Below are 20,896 nucleotides of genomic sequence, written 5' to 3' on the forward strand. Positions count from 1 at the left end.
TACCTGATACTAAGAAGTATCACAGAGTTCACTAGCAATTGTTGATTCTGCAAATGTCTAAGTAGGTACTGAACTTCACTGAGCATCCCACTACTGCCTCAGTGAAGCTGGGCATATGTTGCCTAAGTAGTTGTGGAGTGCGGGGCCTAAAGAAAAAATGCATTGGTACTGAAGGCTTGAACCCATCTGTGGAAGACCACTTAATTAGCTGCTGAAGTACTTCAAGAGTCAGAACTGCATCTGAAGTTGATGAAATACAGGATGTTGCTGGGAGATGCTAAGATGGGCACTGCTGGATGTTAATGCGTGCTCTCTATTAATATACTTCATCTCCTATGAACAGCTAAATGTAGTGTTTCTGCCCTCCCCACAGTTAGTCAACTGTATCTTGGTTTGTTTATTGCTAATTTGGCAAAATGCCTTGGGTTGGATCTAGTCTGCTTTAGAAAGAATGTTTGGTGTAACAGTGGGATGATTTTGCCAAATTTTGCAAACACTAGCATTATAATTTACTTAATTTTAATCACTATTTTTTGAAGAATCCTGTTTATTTTTTTTTCTTCAGAATATAATATTCAAGCTACTGGAAAAAAAAAAAAAAAATGAGAGTAACGCCTTCTCCTCCCTCTCCTTCCCCCCCTAAAAAAATGCCAGTATTTCCTATCTTCTGCAGTCCTGTGCTTCAGGGCATTCATTCTAACCAGGTATAAAACAGCTCCTCTTTCTCACCAGTGACTGCCTCTGGTCAATTAAGACTGCAGAAGCATTTACATAAGCTCAGGTGTCTCAGTGCAAGCTCTTTTCTTGGAATGCAAAGCCCTTCTGACTGACTTAAAATTGAAGAGCAGGAGTGGTGACTTCAAGTACAGCCACCACTACGGGAAAGTCCCTAGGGCCGTTTGGTTTCTGTCTGGTGCTGGGCCTCCCGGTCTTCTCACCATTCTGGGCACAACTTCACAACAGCTGCCAGAACAGTTCATCACAGCCAAAGGGAAACTCGTATTCCCTTTCCACACCTCACCGGTGCAGGTTTTGGTGTCTAAACTGCTGAAGTTGCTAAAATGGCTAATTGAATGTGGTAATTTAGCAAAGAAGTAGAGAGCTAAACCACTACCCTCAGTAAGGCTGTTCTGAGGGTCAGAAGACTGGTGCCACTGGGATCATGAGGGAGGGCAGCACCTCTTTGTGAGGGTAAGCTGTGTTGACTTCTTCGCTTGATGTCTTCTACTGATGAAGTTGGCCAAGTTATTGTTCCCCCTGCCCCTTTCTGAAGGTTATTTTTAAATGTGGTATTTCAGTTTCGTTTATGGGATGGTTCCCCAGCAAGCTATGTCAGCACAGCTGAGACGTGAGCTTCACGTATGGAGAAGAACAGGGCAGAAAAGGAATGAACTTCACATCCCTTACTCCCCAGCTGTCTCGGGTAGCTGTTTGGAAGATGCATCTTACAGAGCTTGTTCAGTATGTAGGATATTAGTTTGAACAGGAAAGCAGAACACTTAACCTCCATGTAGGAATATCTGTTTTCTTCCCTGCCAGATTTTATTTTCCCCTAGTAGTTTATTTTATGGGCAGTTATGCTGTACAGGTGATTTCTCTGGTTGCTTTTATGTTGGAAATTAAAGAGTGAAACTATGTTGCTATTCTTAAAAGCTGATCAGCATTCTCTCCTGTGGCATCATGGACACAATCTATGTCAAAGGAAATTCAAGCTGTTGCCCACTACCTGGTTATGAGGTTTTACACTGGAGCAGTGCGATGTGTGAGCAGAAGGGTAGTCCTGGCCCTCCCTAGTCAGACGTTCTGGAGTCTTTTATCTCAGTGCTACCAGTTATGAAGATACTAGGGGCTCATATGGTTCACAGCCAGAGGCTGCCCATATAGCCCGACAGACTGTTCCTTTCAGTAGGGGCCTGTATTTTAGAAGTGCTTAGGCTTCGTTACAAAACCTCACCCTGAAATGGCTTGATTCGCTGACCATGAGCAAGTCATGTACAATACCAGAAAAAATTCTTGTGTGGTGCTTCATTTCATCTAAGTTATGTGTTCAGCTGTCTCAACAGAGCTTTCTGTTCCAATTTTTAGTACACGGACACTCCAAACAAAAGAAACAAGGAGCAATGAGAATGACTATCCTTTCTGCCAACAAGTGACAGTCTAAACTTCCTTCCAGGTGTAGACATCAATGAAGCACTAGTAACTACAGTAAAATTGTTTACGGATCAGATTGTTTATGCAGCACTCCAAAGCATAAAAATGAGCAACTACACATTCTGAATCCACCATAACTTCAGGTGATAGCCTGTGAATACTGAGATTATTGTGTCAGCGATTGTGCCAAGGCTTTAGCTGTCTAGGACATATGCAGCATCTTTTTTTCTTTTTTTCTTTTTTTTTTTTTTTTGAAGGATTCAGACACTGTAGGCAGTATTTGAGCTGTATCTGTTTTATGTAACTTCCTTCTCTTTAAGCACCAAAGAATTTGCATCGTTTTCTTTTTGAAGGGTGAAAACTACCAGTTCTTGATCATACTTAAAAATTAATGAGAACCCCTGTCTGTGACCACAACACCCATACTTGGGGTTTGGTTCAGCTTCTTGTGGGCTTTAATTACAAGCAGCATTTCTCAAGTCCTTTGTGCTTAAAGTATAGCTATATTGCTGAAGCTGGGAGACTCAAAAAGTCAGTTTATTTGCATACCTTTATTTTATACAGTACCTCATTGTAGATCTACCCCTCGGTCTCTGTCCACAATCAGGGTTTTGATATTTCTGTATATTTGATAATATTTTGTAAAGCCTAATGGTATTTTCCTTTCAGAAATGGCTACTTGCAACTGTTCAAGTACTGTATTTTACTCTTAGATCCTAATTCTTGCATCTAAACTACAGGCATGTGTTTCCTATGCATCTATACCTAATGGCAACCATAGATGATGTTGTTTTTCTTGCTGTTGCAAGTCATAGAATGATTTGGGCTGCAAAAGACCTCGAAGATTGTCAAGTCCAACCATCAGCTTGACTTACGGAGTCCTACCACTAAACCATGTCCCTTATTGCCATGTCTACGCGTCTCTTGAATATCTCCAGGGATTGGGACTCCACTACATTCCTGGGCAGCCCAGTCCAATGCTCGATCACCCTCTTCATGAAGAAATTCTTTCTCATGTCCAATCTAAACCTCCTCTGGTGCAACATGAGACCATTTCCTTTTTGCATCCTATCACTTGTCGTGTGATCCACGTGGTGGATTCTTAGGAATTAAAAGCTCTAAAAAGGAAAAAAAAATAAAAATAAAAAAGGTGGGCATATGTCAGCCCTTCTGTTAGTAGCTGGAAGGCTTCTACAGGCAGACAGGTCAATGTTAATGTTTTCATTTCTACAGTGACAAGATACATAACAAATCTGTTCATTCTTGTGACCTCATGCTCAAGATGCTATTGTTGTATATCTGTATTGCAGCTTTTAGTAATTTAGTAAAGCCAAGCTGTTTTTAAAATGATGTTATTTTTCTGCAGGGTCAATTTTGTACTTTTTTTTTTTTTTTTAAATTATTCCTGCATTTACTGAGTCATTATCTCAATGCTGCAGAGGATGCAGCAAGCAGAACGGTAAGCATACCCACACCACTCTTGCCAGCCAAACTGTGCCAGGGAGCTGGAATTGCTCAGGTACTGGACTGATGTACAAAGCAGTCTCTGGAAACTTGCAGTTCCTCTTACCCAACCCTCTAGTTCAAGTGTGCTGTTACCCAGGCACCGAATGGAATGGCAAGGGCAAGGATGGATGTGGAGAGGCTCAACTTCCACGTATGCTGTTAGTTCTGAATAATTTGTAAGAGTGTTATAAATTTTGTAACTTTTTAATGTGCTAAAACTTGGTAATGAGGTAACATTTACAAATAAGGGGTAATTTGTGAACTTGTTTTTGTATTTTGGTCTGATGATTTTTTTTGTTGTTGTACCCTAAGTCCAGCTCACTGGGCAAATAGTTGTTAAACCTTTGAATTAAAACAAATAAATGCATTTTAACAGTACTGTACAGTTTTGTCATCATTGTAATCATGCTAGGCACTGAGTCTGTCTTGCTCATTATTTTCTGAAACGAAGTAAGAAAACTGAAGTTGATGTTCCACTTCTGCTCGTAATATTAGCAGTTAGTCATAGAGAGATGCATCAAATCAGATAAGAATACAGACTCTCCTGTTTTAAGCAATCTGTACTGCTAGAGGTAGCTTACCTTGCAGGTAGCAGTTCCTTTAAGTGAGAACAATGATTACCAGAGTTTATTTTAAACACTGGAGTATGACCTGTGCCTGTTATTCTAGCAATCAACACAAGCCAAGCCTGAGTTTACTGGTAGACCTCACTGCAGGACATAAATCCTTTAGTTGCTATTCATATGTTCTTTGTCCATGTCCCATGGGTTTAAGAAAAAAAAAAAAAAAAAAAAAAAGTAAAAAAGCTCTGGAAACAGTATTATGATGTCTTCTACTCTTCTTTCAAATTTCTTTACCACAGTTGTGGAGAGTTTTTTAATTTCCTGTTCAATTCTAAGTCACTTCAGGAGAGGAATACAGAAAAAGTACAGAAATGTTCAGCTCAAGTTTTTAAGTACATTAATTACAGTAGCATTCTGGCCAGTCTTGCACCATAAGCGATGGCAAAGAAGTTCCATCATTAATGCACTCCTGAACTGTTTCTGGCTGTAATAAAAGGGACTTTTAAGTACACTGCAATAAACACTGTGACCCAGTACAGTCTCAGACAACCAGTTAGATCATTATGTAAATTTCCTGATGAAAGAATACTGGATATGCCCACTTGAGTTTACTATATATGCATTTTAGATGTTTTAAGTTTTCACCTAGTTGGAGAACAGAACCAATTCCCCAGCTTAAATTCTCTTGAAAGACTGGTAAGTCCTTACGCATAAGTCTTTAAAGCAGCTTAAGTAGAAATTTAGTGTAAAGTACATTCTGAAAACCTGAAATGAACTAACTAAGCCATTTCCTTTTCAGGCACTGCTAATTATCCTCTACAGCACTCAACAACTCTAATTGTAAGTCAGCTTTTCATTGTTTAATATCAACATATATGTAAGAACAAGCAAATAACCACTTCTGAAACATCCCCAATACTCAGCATTATTTTGCTAGTTTGTTTTTTGTACTGTGTTAGCTCCATCGCTGGCTGAAGGAAACTTTTGGTAGGGAAGTTAACTAGCTGGACATCTCAATGAACTGTGAGTTTCAGGTTGATTTAATGATACAAAACCTGTAAAATACTAAAACCACAATGGAAGCTATTTACTCAAGCAGGTTTATCCCTTTAATTTTTATCTTCTAAAAATAAAATCTTTAAGCATCAGTCATCAACAGCTAGAGATTACTTTTTTGGGGGTAACCTATTACAACTGAATAAGCCAAAGGCTAATTAAAAGATTTCCAAATTCAGATCTGAATTCCAGGGCAACACTAGAAATTTCTTGCTCTGTTTCAGTTGTTGTCCTGCAGAGGAAAACATACTCCCTTTAAGTCAAACTCAGTAAAACGTGTCTCAGTACACTAGGCACTTGGCTCAGGAAACAGTTTTCCATGTCATTTTTACATGCCTGTCATCTGGTCATCCTGCGTTTTGCCATCAGCTGGATTGTTGGTCTGTTGCTTCACAGGAACACACTCCTTGCCCTTATTAAATAAAACATCCCCTTGATATCATGGGTATCTACACCAATGTTGACGCTTGCCAAGCTTCCCTCAACCACTGAGGCACACCCCAGAAAGCTCTGCTGCCATGTCAGAGGTACTCCAGGGGCACTGAAAACTGGTGCTGACAGTTAAGCTGATCCAGTGAAAGCAGCATGCCTGAACCCTTGGTTCACCAATAGTCTTACGCTAAAAACAACCAACCAAAATAACTAATATTTAAAAAACAGAAAAAAAAAGAAAAGAAAGAAAACCCAACCAAACCAAAACAATCAACCAAACCAAAATTTTAAAAGTAGCCCTACTTTGTGGGGAATGGCACGGGACTTCTTACTTGATCTTTCGTATTTCACAGGACTCCTGCAAAAATCACTGCAAACCCTGCACTCTTTTTTTTTCCGTAAAACATATCAGTTTATACATTAGCTATCTATGTCATGCAAGATAAAGAAACCCCTTATGACAAAGCTAGCCTAGATATTCTTTCAAATCACACCTGTGAGAGTAATGTGAAGAAAATACTGAAATTATTTCAGGTGATAGCAAGATACTCTTTAATACACATTTTGCTGCATTAATCCATTGACTCATGTTCCTTTACTAGTGCAGGCAATGTATTGGTTACACCAGTGTAACTGGTTTTGCAACCAAGTTTTGTTTAAAGAATTTGAAACCAATTCCACCTCTCAGAGAATAAGGGGCCCGATCTTAAACATAATTCTGTATTTACTGGACAAAATTCCATATTTAAAATTTGATGTAACAAGTGCCAAAGTGGACATGAAACAGTTATAATTTGGAGTACTCAGTAACTCACGTCTGAATTACAACTGCAAGCTGCACCTGTCCAACTGGTTCCTACAGCAGGCAAAATGAAAAGACAGAATTAATCACAGGAAAATATTCCTAACACAGCATTAGCCTTTAAAATTAACAGTAACTGCAAATGCGTAAATAAAAAAAGAAAAACAAAGTGACAAAGCCGCACAATTAAGCAGAGAAACATAAAAAGAAATGGTGATTCTTTTTCCTTATTTTATTGGGTAAATGATTTAAAAGGTAATAACAATAGTGTTAAAACTACTACAATATCTTTCCACAGCCATATCTCACAGACCCACAGATAACCTTCTATATATATAATTTTTTTTGCTTTTTCCTCATTTTATCTTTTTAAGCCATACTTATATTAAAATGCCCATTTCAACAGTTTCTTCACACTAATAGCAATTAAATGTGGAAGGAAGGAGGATCTAGTAATAAAGGAAGGGGGTTCAGGTAATCTGATATAATTGTAATCAATCAAGTTACTAAGAAAGGAAGGAAAAGAGAGAGGCTTTGTAAGCTACTCCAGGTAGCCCTAAGCCCATTGTGTGTCACCACTGCATTACAGATAACTCAAGATGCTGGTGAACAATTAAATTTTTTTTTTGTAACATATAAAACACTAAAATAACTTAGAAACTAGATCCAAATATTCTGAAAAGAATCAACTTCGATATACAAAAACAGTCAAAAGTTGTTACAAAAGTTTCAAACAAAAGTTTGTTTTCTCAGTGCGTTTATGTACCAGCGCAATTACTGGGTCCAGAGCAAAGAAAGAGGTTTTTATTTTTTATTTTTTATTTATTTAACAGTAATAAAAAACGAGGAAAACATATCTTTGTATATAAAGAATCATTGCTGGTCTTAAGAATAAATGTAACCAGAAACCCTTTAAATCTGAGAGGCACACTTTGGGTTTCCTTTTTTTCTTTTTTTCTTTTTTTTTTTTTTCTTTTTTTCTTTTTTTTTAAACATAAAAGGAAAGTCACCAGTTTATTTAAATGGAGGAGATACTCAGACTCCCCACATAAACTTAATTCAATTAACATCACTAGCAAAAATCAGTTAGAAACTGTACAAAAATAAAAAAGTTAACACATTTAATCCTGCAGGGATTTTGTAAGGACTGGAAGGCAGGCTTTAGGAGCAGCATTTGGGCATGGCTGGAGGCTTCTTTGGTTCGATCTAACACACACAAGAGATGTAACCTACTCCAGACAACAATTTTAAAAACCCGCACATTTGAAGACAAGTAAAGAGGTCCATATACAAACGCCAGGGTGTGCAAAAATGGATTTGACTGTCTTGATTTCATAGTGTATCTGAGGTCAGGACTCTCATGTGCCCTCCCCCTGCTGTGACCAGCATTTGGGGTTGAGATGGTGAAAAATCAGTGCTACGGCAGTCTAGACAGAAGGAAGGCCACTTGAGGCACGACTAAGCAATAGTTTCATGTCAAGTCCATTATTTTTTTTTTTTAACTTTAGTTTATAGAAGAGGGATTTTAGGAACATTAAGCAAAAGAATTAAAAAATAAAATATTTTTAATGGAATAAGGCAAATGGATTAGTGCTTACCAAAAATTAGCATTCCAACTTAAAAACGGTGAAATTAACTGCTTGGTTGTACCTTAACTTTTTATAAAGTACCCCAAATAAAATAACAATAAAAAAAGATCTGTATCTAAACCCAGTAATATATCTAAAAGGGTAATAAACATAACTATGAGGGAATGACATTTGTGAAAGCAATTGTTGATTAGCTTTAAGCAAACAGACCTATTCTGTCCCAGTGCATGTCACAGTGAACTGCACATTTTGTACAAATAAGCCCACATTTACACAGAAACAATCCATAGCATTTTCAGCACTTGCATGCTGAGGAGGTAGGTGCCCTAGAAACACTGTAGATAAACTGATTATTCCAATCTCTTCTACAAAATACCATACAATCTGATTGACCACAGACTTTGTAACAGTTTTTTTAATTAGTGATACAAAACTCTGGTCCAGAAGGGTCTGGCATTAACTCATTTCAAAAGCACACCTTTACAGTTTGTATAACACCCTTTTAACTATATTTTTAAGCAACAGCTACTAAGAGATAGACAAAAATGCATTGTGCATTATGCTGTATACAAAAAGGAGACAAAACTATCCTTTTCCCCCCCAAGCCATGGTGGGAAGTATTGCTGACCTTGTCCTTAAAAACCTGCAGGATTGTTTATTCATCAGTATATCATTATTACACTGGTAAGAAATTCTGTATAACATCTGCATATATCGAAGATTTTTTAAAAAATCTGATATGATTTTAGATCCGCATGACCAGTCACGTGACCTGCTTGAGGTTGATTAGCACCTTTCAATACATATATATTTTTATATATAATAGATCTTTTTAAAAAACTTCTAACAATGAGCTCATGCAGAAGCATGAGCATGCTGTAACGAGATGACAGATAAAGATGGGGTCGGATGACTTTTTTTTTTTTTTTTTTTGCAGCAGAATGATTCAGTTTGTGCTCAGTTTCCCTATAAGGGCAAGGAAAAAAAAAACAAAACAAAACAAAAAACTTTATCAGGTAGCCACTTGTTCAGTTTCCACTTGAAGACAAATCCATTTAAAACTGCTCCCCAAGTAGAAACAAGACAACAGTATCATCCAAAATAGCTTCTGTATAAACGTCTATTAATTTCTGCAGCGTCTGCCTGGCACCTCTTGGCTCCTGAAATTTCAGGCCTTCTGCTTATAAATTAAGGCATCACAACTGAAAATGTAAATATTTGGACATCAGATGCTGTGGATGAAGGAATACAAAAGACTTTCTATGAGAACCTCCATATAAATTAAGTGGCAGAGTTAACCTCACATAAGGGATGAGCAAAATTTATCCATAACTGTTTTTTGAAACATTTGTACAATTGGTCAGACTTTTTTTTTTAAATTACCTCAATCTTAATTCATCCATTTGAATTATATATATATTTTACAAACATTCATTATTCAAAAGAATTGGAATTTCTGCTTACCATAGTTTACTCACCCATATTAGGAAGGTCTTTTCTATAATAGATGGGATGTGTTGTCCCCTAAAACATGCGCTGACCTACAACAGGTATTAGTGGGAGTTCTGCAGGCACATAAGCAAGGAGGTAGGTCCTAGCATATACTGGGCTTGCAACTATACCACATGTACCTCTTAATAATCCTGTTTTTACAGTTGTTAAAAGTTCTAATCAGTTTTCTTTCTTTACCTCTTGGAGAAGTATCAGAATTATTACACAGTACTTAGAGCTCTCAAGTACTATTCCTGTAATAGATGAAAACATGTAAAAATTATGGCATACTTGTCCTGTGCTCTTTCACAACACTTTTTTTTTTTTTTTTTTTAAACAAGTTAATTTTACCTAACTATTCATGACTTGATAAAACTCAGCAAGTTCAAAAGCACAAGAAAGAACAAAATAGGGATTTTTCTTTTCTAGAATAAGCTAACAAAAAGAGAAAGAAAAATACCTCACTTTAAAAAAAAAATAATCCCAGAAACCCCAACGCCAGAGCAGCAGAGAACTCAATATAGTTTGCTACAATGTCTGGCGCATTTGCTATATTTTTTTCTATGAATTGTATATGCAAGTATATAGTAATGTCATAGTCAAAGGCACTAAAATCTAAATCAATTTTCTTCCTAATATGACATCTGCTACTCACCAATCTGCTTTTAAAAACAAATGTGACTCCTAATTTGAGATCATCAGAAAGGCATCATCTCATTACAAATGCATTACTATGACCAGGCTTGGCAAGGCTGCCTTCCCTCAGCTTCCAGCACAGAACAGGAGATAAACCTATCTGGTATCCTACTGGATTATGTCATGTCCTATCAATTAGACCACTTGATTCTGAAAATGCTGTAATATGAACTTCACTTATTGTACATTTCATTGCTTCTCTACATCCAAAAAAAGCATTTTGGATATCAGCCTTCAAATTCTGGCTGTATGTGCTGGATCTGAAGATCATGTATATAGCTACATGAAATCTTTACTGCAGGGGTGAGATACTGTTCACAGAATATTATTGAGAAGGTTATAAAAATGCAATTCATTGTCTAGTATAACACCTGAATCTGATATGTTTCATTCCCTGTCAGAACTATTAATGAAAAAGCCATGAATGCCTTTTTTCTGAGCAAAGAATCCCTAACTGTAATCCTTAAACTCTTCCTTCCATCCACAGTCACAGAAAGCCTTGATTGATATAATTCAATGTTAATGAAGTAGAAATTTAAAATTTCATAAAAAACACAAGGGCTATATATGCTGCAAAAAAATCTGCAGTGACTCAATAATAAAAAAGTATGGGATCTTTGTAATAACGCAGTTTTTCCTCCCGTTGCCATGATGAGCTTAACGCGCTAAGGAGAAGCCTCAAAATGGCAACGGAAACTATCATCATAAAATGGTACAGTAATAGAGATAGCTAGACCAAGAAGGGGCAGGGTCTCCTGGGAAGAGGTCTGCAGAGAGGTCCAGTGACTGGTCATGCGGCTCAGTGTCAGGAATAATGGTTGTATGGTGGAAGGGGGTGCCCAATGCCATTTTGGAAGTGATGATGCTGACGATGGGCAAGGTACTCTGTGTAGCTCATGGTCATCTTCTCACTACGGTACCTAGAAAAGAGCAAAGAGGCAAATGCAAGAACTTTTACCAGGAAGCTAGGAGTAGCACTAAAAATTTGGCACTAATTGTACGTTTAATGATGAGAACAGCTCTGCAGGCTGATCTTAGGAATAATACTAACTTCAGTTGCACAAGGGCATGGAGAGAACCACTGTGGTTTTCAGGTTTATTCTTGAATTTTATGACAAGTAAGTGCTTATGAAAAATATTTCAAACACACAGAACTATTAAAAAATGTTGCCTACTACTTTATTCATGATAGAGGGAATTTAAACTCGTGAGGATTTACTGGGAGTGTCCCATATTGTCAGCCAACTCTCTACATAAAACCTAGGAGATAAACACTGTAAACAAGCGTTACAGATTTAGGGTCTGTTTCTAAAAAATCGGTATCAATTGTCTACTAAATTCTGCTCTTAAAATAATCCCAGCTACATTAAATGCAGTTATATCCTTTTTAGACTATATATAGCAGAAAGCAGAATCCAGACCCTGGCAAAAAATACTTCAGATACATTTGCATCAGTATTGTTTGACAAGGAACATCTTGCCACATTTATACTTATCTGTAAAACTGTGAAATCTACATAAAAATAACACTATTGCACATTGCCACAAATTTCACTTAGAAAGACCTTGCATAAGAGATCTTACAGATGAGAGTTGGTGAATCCAGCTACAGTGGTCTAAAATATTGCCACCTCCCCTGTTTATGACATTTCTCTTCTGGAGTTGCTCTGGTTGTTCTTTCCCCTTTTAGGTCTGAAAAAGCACAACACATGCCTCAACCACTTGCACTCACAACCCAACACAAAAATTTAAACTACTGTTGAGTTATCAACTGCAGCAACCGAGGCAGCAAACACATTCGTTTCTTTTGCCCCTTTGCCAGAGCAGAACACCTTACGCTTGCAGCTTTTTGCTTCAGTGCACATTTCAGAGCACTAAATAGCCCATATTTACTTGATAAAACAGTGTTGGTTAATGATGTACTGATTTAACAAGTGGTCATTGGTCCTGGCTATGAGATTAGCTGCAGCTCCTCTTGAATTGATGTGAATGGCACACAGCACTCACTGCCCCCAATGAGTAAGCTCATTTGTGAATGAAATCCTCTGCCACTATTAAACTAAACCATAAACTTGGTAATTAATGAAGTTGTTTCTAAGTGGGTTAAAATAAGCCAAAGGCAGCCTATGTAGAATCAGAGTTAAAACAAATTACAAAAAAAAAGAATTTTATTCTGAACGTTAAAATTTGTTTATTCCACTCATTAGGCCAGTGTTTTTGCTACCGTTTTGGATGCTGTGAACCTAAATACACTAAACAGCATACTTTGTTTTGTTCTCATATACCATTGCTTCCAACAAAATCATAGAGCTGGAAGAAAATACAGGCTATATAGAAGTCTGGTGTCTTGGAAGAATATATTCCTCATTTATTGAGGTGTACAGAAAGTCTCATTTCAGAATTCTAGCAATTACTCTTGCCCTCAGTTATCACCACATACTCTTTTTGAAAAGAAGATAACGAGGTATACTGGTAAAATAAATGAAAAGGAAACTGGGGTGCTGCATTTGGAAATTTAGCTGTATTCTGTAAATCCTTCCTCCCTAATTTAACTCTCAGAATAACTTGTTTGCCTTAGTAACAGCAATTCCACAGTAATCAGGTTCCTCCAATAAAGCAGACTTCTGAATAATCAATGGGACACAAAGGCTTTCTTCTTCATACAAAAGACCACTGAATGAAGGAGGGATTCCTCTAATAAAAATAATATATATATATTTTTTTTTTTTTCTAAGAAATGCTTTGCCTTCTATCTGGGCTAAACATCCACTGCAGCTAAGTAATAGCGAGCTTTGTAGATAGAGATGACAAATGTCAGAGCTGAAAAAACCACGAATCTCAGCTCTTTGTCCTCTACAAGCTCATAAATGATCATGAGATTCCAAGTATTTTCAAATGTCTGAAATGAAAGGATTGTGTTTTAATCCTTGTGTTTCCTTGCCCAGGAAGGCAAGTCTAGCTCACGTCTAGTTGCACTAAGAAGGAAAGAAATTTCCAGAGAAATACGTACACAGAAACAAAGATAATATATACAACATTTAAAAAACTAATCCTGTAACCCTATGAATCCCTATGATAAAAGGTAGAAAGGATAACAATTTTGGACAAAGGACTCCAACTAGCAAATTTATTATCTTTATTAATAGTATGTTCATTATCCCCAAAGAAAAAAAAGGAACACAAAGGGTTAACAGTCAATACCTCCTTATAACAAGAAATTTATAAAGATATTTTTTCCCCAAGCATGGAATAAATAGCTAGAGCTCAGCAGTCATTTTATACTGCACAGTTATAAAAATATGATGTTTTAGAGACCTTCTATCAACATTTACTCTTCCACCACGTAACTTCAATTTTACGGGCAGAATATCCACTACTAGTTCTAAAGGATTTTGGTTTGGACCTGCTACCAAGCCCTTCTGAACACATTTTATTAAATGAGCATTACAAACAGTATTCTAATGTGTACGAGTGACAGACTATGAAATAAAGTATCAGATTCATAGCTTTACTCCTGACGATACCCTGACGCAGTCAAAGTAGTACACTGACCGTCATCATCAGCTAGCTAGCTTGGACACCTATAGCCTGTTGAGATCAGGAAGAAGCCTATACTCCATGGGAGCCAGTGCTTGCTTTAGGCATTGAACAGGGCCTCCACACCTTCACAGCAACAGACTCAGTGTTCCAAGTGCTCCAATACAAATTGACAATGGCAAGTAATCCTCGTTAATAAAAGCCCCTTGAGATCCATTACACCTAACGAACAAACTGTAAAAACATAGAGCTAATACACTGCAAAGATTTTTCAGAGTTATGAGCCCTGATAAATATATAATAAACTATTTAATAACTGTCTTTTCTTTCTTGCTTAATGCCAGTAATCCCTGTTACATTTATTGCAAGGCACAAATATCTCTAAATTCCGTACTGCTATTGTGAAAAGAAATTGTTAATAAATAAGGGAAAGCTTACTATTAACATCTGAAACAACCACATCTCAGGAATGAGCATATCACAGCAGTATCAAAACAGGACTTATCTGTAGTATTGGTAGTATTGCATGGTGCATACCTGGTTAGCTTTATGGTTTTCCTGAATTCATTAGTAATTGGAGCTTTGTAGCCTCCTTTCCTCAATAAGGAATCTATGGTTTGAATGTGGTCCCATCCTGTTGAATTTTACAGCAGTAAAAATTAGTGAGAATTACAGCAGTAACAATAGATGATGCAGAAAATACAGTACAGTATGTAGCGTTATTGATAATACAAGTGCTCTTCTGAAGTTGTGTACAAAACATAGAAATTTCTTCCCTGCCTAAGAAAACGGTTGAAGGAAATATGCTGCATAGGATTTCTTTAGGCATAAAGCTTACTTTACAAACACACATTTTTATCTCATAGTTGAAATATTTTAAAAGCAGACCCACTGTGTCCTAGACTTGGGTTAACAGACAAAATTATACTTTTCTGAAACATTCAGGAATGATCATTAATCACAATCAGTTTATACATCATAAATGGCTACGATGGTATGGAAAAACTAAATTTCTCTAAAATTCAAAAGATTTATTAGCTGAACAAGTGGAAAGACATTATTCTTCTCCACAAATGTCACTGTAAAGCTTAGTGATATTGCTAATTTCAGAACTACTATATAGGTGGCTGGTTAATTAAAAACAATGATGGAAAAAAATCCAGATTCATTATTGTTCTCAAAAAGCCTTCATGTTATTCAAAACTCCTACATATTGATTTTAAAAAGCTTAATATTTCCAAGATAGCTGTTAAGACGTGTTATTTCCAAAAGATTAGTCACACTGAATATTTAAAACAACAACAAAAAAGGGTAAAAAACGCGGTCTACTATAAGTATTTAGAAATGTAAACATCCTCTCCTAATTCCTGAATTTAAAATAAAACAAACTTGTGTAGGTGATCACCAAAGGTCTTAAAAAAACCAACAACAACAAAACAAACAACAACAACAACAAAAAAAACACACTTCTTGAACTGGCCAATCTCAGATTACAAAAGGAAAACAATTGCCTTGGAAAGCATCTGAACTTTTAAGTGACCATTTGGAAACAGAATTACCTATTAACAATGATCGTTAATTAAGAATTCATCCTATTCCTTTGCTCACCAAATCAAATATAAAAAGGAAAACCAAAAAAGTGGCAATGCAAAATTTAAACACTGAGACACACTGCCAAGCCTGAAAGAGAATAATGTTAGTGGTAGTCAGAGTTAGTTGCTTAGACCAACAGACTGCTATTCAACGAAATCTGCGGTATATATACATATATATTAATTCACACACTTTAGTCTATCCCTCTATTAAAAGGGACACATTATTTTGGACTTTCAGTATGAAAGTAATTCCCTTCCATCCATCCATCCAAAATACCAGAAGCCGCTGTTTATGCAAACAAATGAAATACTACAAGAAAGTACCTAACTGAAAAAACCTTCGCCACTGGGAATCTGAGAATAAATCAGCTGTTAAGATTATTGACCAGACATCCTGCAACTTAACAGAGTTTGTGCATGTCTAATATTGCAGCATAACAATTATATGAAAATTTATAACTTTTGACAACTGTAAAGTTCATTGACAGCACTGTGGCTCCTCTCCATATTTTGTTTTCCTACAGCTTCACCGTGGTTATGACTTGCTTAAAAAACAGCTACAGTTTACTGAATCCCTATAAGGGGATTGATACAGACATGTAATTGGCATTTTATATAAGAGTCTTCTCTTACAATTAAATATTGCTCCATCATCTGACATCAGTGCAAGGTCAAATATTGCATTTTAGATTTATATGTATGTTTAAATTCTTCACCAGATCATATGAAATAAAGTGCAACAATGACCTTGCTCCTTTGCAACCTCCGGTAAGTAGGTGGCGGTGCGTTTTGATCCTTTTTCATTGATGAATTCTATTCTAATGCCATGTACACCCACCTGCAAGAAATCGGCAGTTTTATTAGTACATTAAAAAAAAAAAAAAAAGATACAAGAGATTTCTAACATGATAAAGGCCAAAATGTGAACCTTTAAATGGTTAATAGCATTTTGCAGAGAATTTCAAAAGGTGGTACTGAAGCAAAATCTAATCTCTGAAAGGTGTGTTCACCTGACAGCCTTGTAAGTCAGTAGCAGCACAGATATGCTCCTCAGCTCCACCATGGAGCTTCATTTCTGGTCTGAAGGTGAGGCAGCTGAGATGCTAAGTAAGGCAGTTCTGTAACTGGATTTACTGTCTCCCTCTGACACTGTTGGCAATGTTGTTGCTCATAAAAACACCTGGCTTAGACACTTGAGACCGCAAGATATAATCTGCAGGCAATCATACAGCTGGTAAGTCTAGCGGTGCTTCAATTAAGAGCCTTAATTTTGTTTGAAGTAACAACTGAACAGTGAAATATTTGTCACTACCAACTTGAACCTGAAGCTCTCAAAGTTTCTGCTTAACTTTGGAGAGGAAAAGGAGGTATTCCAGAGCGTTCAGCTTCAAACTCCCACTTCCGTGCTACTAAGTACTCTAATATGACAAAATACCAGTGTAGGAACCAAAATACCTAATCTCAAGGTGTTAGAAGTATTTTACATATGAGCTGTCAGAAAAAAAAAGGCTAGGTACTTTTTCCAGTGCATGAAGAACCCCAGTTTTCAAGGTACAATAACAAATAAGTTGCTTTGGAGTTCTGCATGTAAACTCAAAACATGAAAATTAAAATACCAGTTTACTCATGCCCACATAACTAAGATGTTTTTTCTAATTAAATCCAAAGTTCCCAACTTTGCATGAGGAAATGGAGAGTTTATGTTTAAAAGAGTATCACATGCTATTTGGAATGGTGTTTGTTTTTCAACACAAAATTAGTAAAAAAAAAAAAAAAAAAAAAAAAAAGTAATAGTTTTTCCAGTGACAACCTACTTTACCGTAAATGCATGACAATGAAAAAAAATAAGGAATATTTACAAAGGTCTTAATAACCACTTGTTCAATTAACATATTTGCTTTTATTGAGACTTAATTTTTTAAACTTCGTAATCTTTATACATTGTATAAACATGGGAAAATGATGGGAAAAGTCTCTCTCCTGGCCAGGCTTCAGTAAGTTTTCTGTGTGAACCCAGTATTCCTCATGTAAGAAAAATTAATTAGAGACTAACACATTTAATTCACTGCAAATTTCAACGTATTTCATTACCTAACATTCATAACGTGCATATATAACCACTAGAAAGATATATACTCTATATGGTCAGATGATGTGATTATAAACCCAAAGAATTTGAAAGTAAAAAGCAACAGTGTTAAAGCTGAAATCTACTTAGTTTATCCCTAGGATAAGAACAGAGTAAGTTTTTGCAGCTCCAAGAATGTTCGAAATTAAGATCAGAACTGAAGACCTAAATATCTAATTCTAACAATATTCCTTTGTACGTTTGCTCATATCAATTTTAAAAGGCTTTTTATTAGAACAGAAAAAAAGTAGATATGAAATTAAAAGAACATTATTTGAGATTGCCCTAAAACATAGCCTGCCTCCAGCTTCCCGGAAAGTATCAGGTCAGTCCTCTAAGGTTCAAGACCTTCTGAAATTTCATCTCTGTTGGTAAACTAGAAAGTGTGATTAGATAAAGATTGGGTTGTTCTATAGTGTAAGGCTGTTACTGTGTGGATTAGTGTAGGTAACTTTCAAAAGCAGGCAACAAGCAGCAGATGGGAAGGATCCAACAGCAGTTACAAAGGTATGACATGTAGTTAAAAGGTTAGCTAATATATGCTTGCTTACTTTTAAACCTTAAGCAAAAGTACTCCCTCCCCACCCCCCTAACAAAAAACAAAACCAGAACACAAGAACAGTGTCTACTTACAACTTCTAGAAGTTACTTCATGTGGCCTTTACATGGCATCATTTTCAGGCTATTAAGCTTATACAAATTTCCCATCTGCTTCTACTAGGCATTTCTTACAAATGTCACTCAGTATTTTTTTAAGGCAACATCCTAGGAGAATGCTAACATTTTGATTCGTGAACTATCAGAACAATACATTAGTGATTTTACTCCCTCCCCTGAGTAAAAGATGTAGAAGAAAGATTCATCAGTAAGTCTATCAAAGTGATAGTGACTCATCAAAACCCCTTCCATCAACACAAACTAATTGTTTTTATTACTATACATGGGGAAAAAGGAGGATCTGATCGTTCTTAAATGGGAACTATCAATTGAAGCACAAATCACCAAGTTTTCTGTATAAACTTAAGTCGATTATGTGGCAGTGAAACAACTACTACTATAGGTAACTGGTGTAAAACTGGATTTACTTGGAAAAATGAATGCTAATCTTATAACAACAACATCACATTAACTACCTATGCATTTGGCTGATTACATAACTGTATACGTTCAATTGAGTAAGCCCTAAACCCAAATGGCCTGTTTTTGCACACCTTCAAACCCTGCGGAGTATTAGATTCCAAATTCCATACATTTTTTGCGTAACAGTGACCCTGTAGTATTCATGAGATATTAACCAGAAACACTGATGATGTATTAAATATGATGCCACATTCAAGCAGTAGGTAATTGCATTATACTAGATGTTTCCCATTAACCATTTTAATAGATTTTTAGGCCCATATCCATGGAGGAAAAAAGATGTAAAGCAAAATGAATAAGGCAACACAACTGTGCCCACAATTTCTCTGGTTGGGAAAATTTCACAGCATTCTGTGAAGCATGAATTCCAACTGCCCAGCTAATTACGCAGTACTTTTAGTCCAGTATAAATGGCTTTCCATTGTTTAGCTCCAGTTAAACAAAAACAGGCATAAGTTAAAAAAACAGAAGCCACACACGAGTATATTAAGAATGATCCAGACTAAGATAGGCATGGGCTCAACTACAGCAATTTATTTTGACTTCCTCAAGAGACCAGCACTGATGAAAACTTCTGTGAAATTTCCCCAAATATTCCCTCCTAAGATGGGAGGTAACGGGTAGTTACACGTTTGGAAGACATTAACTGGACTGTAATTTGCCTACCAGGCTCAGAACAGAACTTAAACAAAACCTGTGGCTTTCTTTGCAAACTAAGATTTCTGCTTTACTAGAGGCAAATTTTCCTGAAATAACATCTGTGCCATCCAGCAAAACAAGTCAAACAGTCCTCTTCAGCAGATGGAGTTTAAGTTCTATCTTAAGTTATATCCCTATGTATGACATATGCAGGTATCCTTCTGAGCTGCAAAAAGACCATACAATTGTAAAAGAATATACATTTTCAGTGAAAAATTAATAGGAATCTATTTAGATTACTTTGCTATTGGGAAACCAAAGTCAGATGAGGAGAGACTTAAAAATCCAGCAACCAGTCTCCTCCAACAGAAATATTTCTATAGAGTTTTATAGCATGAAATACTGTACCATATGTATCCAATACTTTTGGATATAAGCTTTTTGGCCTCGTGTACAAGCAGACAGAGACTACTTAACACTAAGTCCAGAGACTACATTCAAAAACACAGACCTTTCCCTAAATCTAAGGGATTATATGAAACTAGAAGTGACCGCAACAGAACTTCAGACTTAGTTGTGTATTTTATACATATTCATATTCATTTATCCACACTTATATGGTTTCTTTTTTAATGAATCATTTATTTACATACATCTCAGGATGGGGCAAAAGAAATGCACACAATATTTATTGTTTTGCTGAAGGCTTCTGTCACATGCTAGGTTATTGCCCATCATACCTATCTATACCTATATCTGTGTACCTGTCCGTATCTATTTCAATTGGGTTAACAAAAAATTGTTCTAGAATCTACTCCAAAACTGACATTCAGGCAACTCTTATGTTCAACTGCCTGGTTCTGACCGAGTTCCAAACACAGTTTACAAACCCGCTCCTCTCGTTCTGATTCCCCATCCATACTGAGAGGAAGAAGTAACTTTATTCTTATTAGACAGTCAGTGAGGAACTTGGATAAGCATCTAAAACATCAAGCCTTGCAGAAATTTAACTGTCTAGTCCACTGTGAATTATCGAATTACTGCTCTGTTCAGTTTTATCTACTGCACTGAAATCTATAATTTGCATATATTAACACTAGTTTAAGATGAGTTGTAAACATTTTTTTCAGAAATGCATTAAAAGCAGGTAACAAAGAATCTATTATGAAGTATTCACATTGAATACCCCAGCTGGAGTACTGCAACACACCCTTGGTGGTGGAAGTAAGTGTCTTTCTGTTTAAGTTCACTCAATATTCTTCACCTGAGACTAGAAACGTGGCTTGATGTGCAGTCCTTTCTGTCTGCATGCCAGGTAACATGCAACAAACACTGCTTGCCTTGCCTCTTGGTTCTACCAGTACGAGCATTCATGTAACCACATGATGAACCAAACCAGGCTGTTTTGGTGTGTGGCTTTTTACTGACTTGCAGTTTATCAGCTTAATCCTTCAACAGTGGCAAACTAGAAACATTTTCAAACAAATAAATTAGCCTATAGCTTATATATTATAGAGGCTATATGATACTTTATACATTATTATACCATATAATGTAGTATCTTTCCCATT

At 36.4% G+C, this 20,896-nt stretch overlaps 1 protein-coding gene across 1 annotated transcript in view; it reads right to left on the reverse strand.

Annotated features, from left to right (window-relative positions):
- Positions 1–6,729: 6,729 nt before the first annotated feature.
- Positions 6,730–20,896, reverse strand: part of AMMECR1 (AMMECR nuclear protein 1) — a gene marked incomplete at its 5' end in the record, with an annotated part of 108,618 nt that continues 94,451 nt past the window's right edge. The window contains 3 exons of the mRNA XM_084294329.1: positions 6,730–11,206; positions 14,361–14,457; positions 16,166–16,256. Of these exons, the coding sequence (XP_084150455.1) occupies positions 11,092–11,206; positions 14,361–14,457; positions 16,166–16,256 (303 nt within the window). The 3' untranslated portion in view covers positions 6,730–11,091. The remainder of the gene's footprint in view (positions 11,207–14,360; positions 14,458–16,165; positions 16,257–20,896) is intronic.

Source organism: Netta rufina (genome assembly GCF_964035555.1).
Source record: "Netta rufina genome assembly, chromosome: 12".
Classification (NCBI taxonomy): Eukaryota; Metazoa; Chordata; class Aves; order Anseriformes; family Anatidae; genus Netta; species Netta rufina.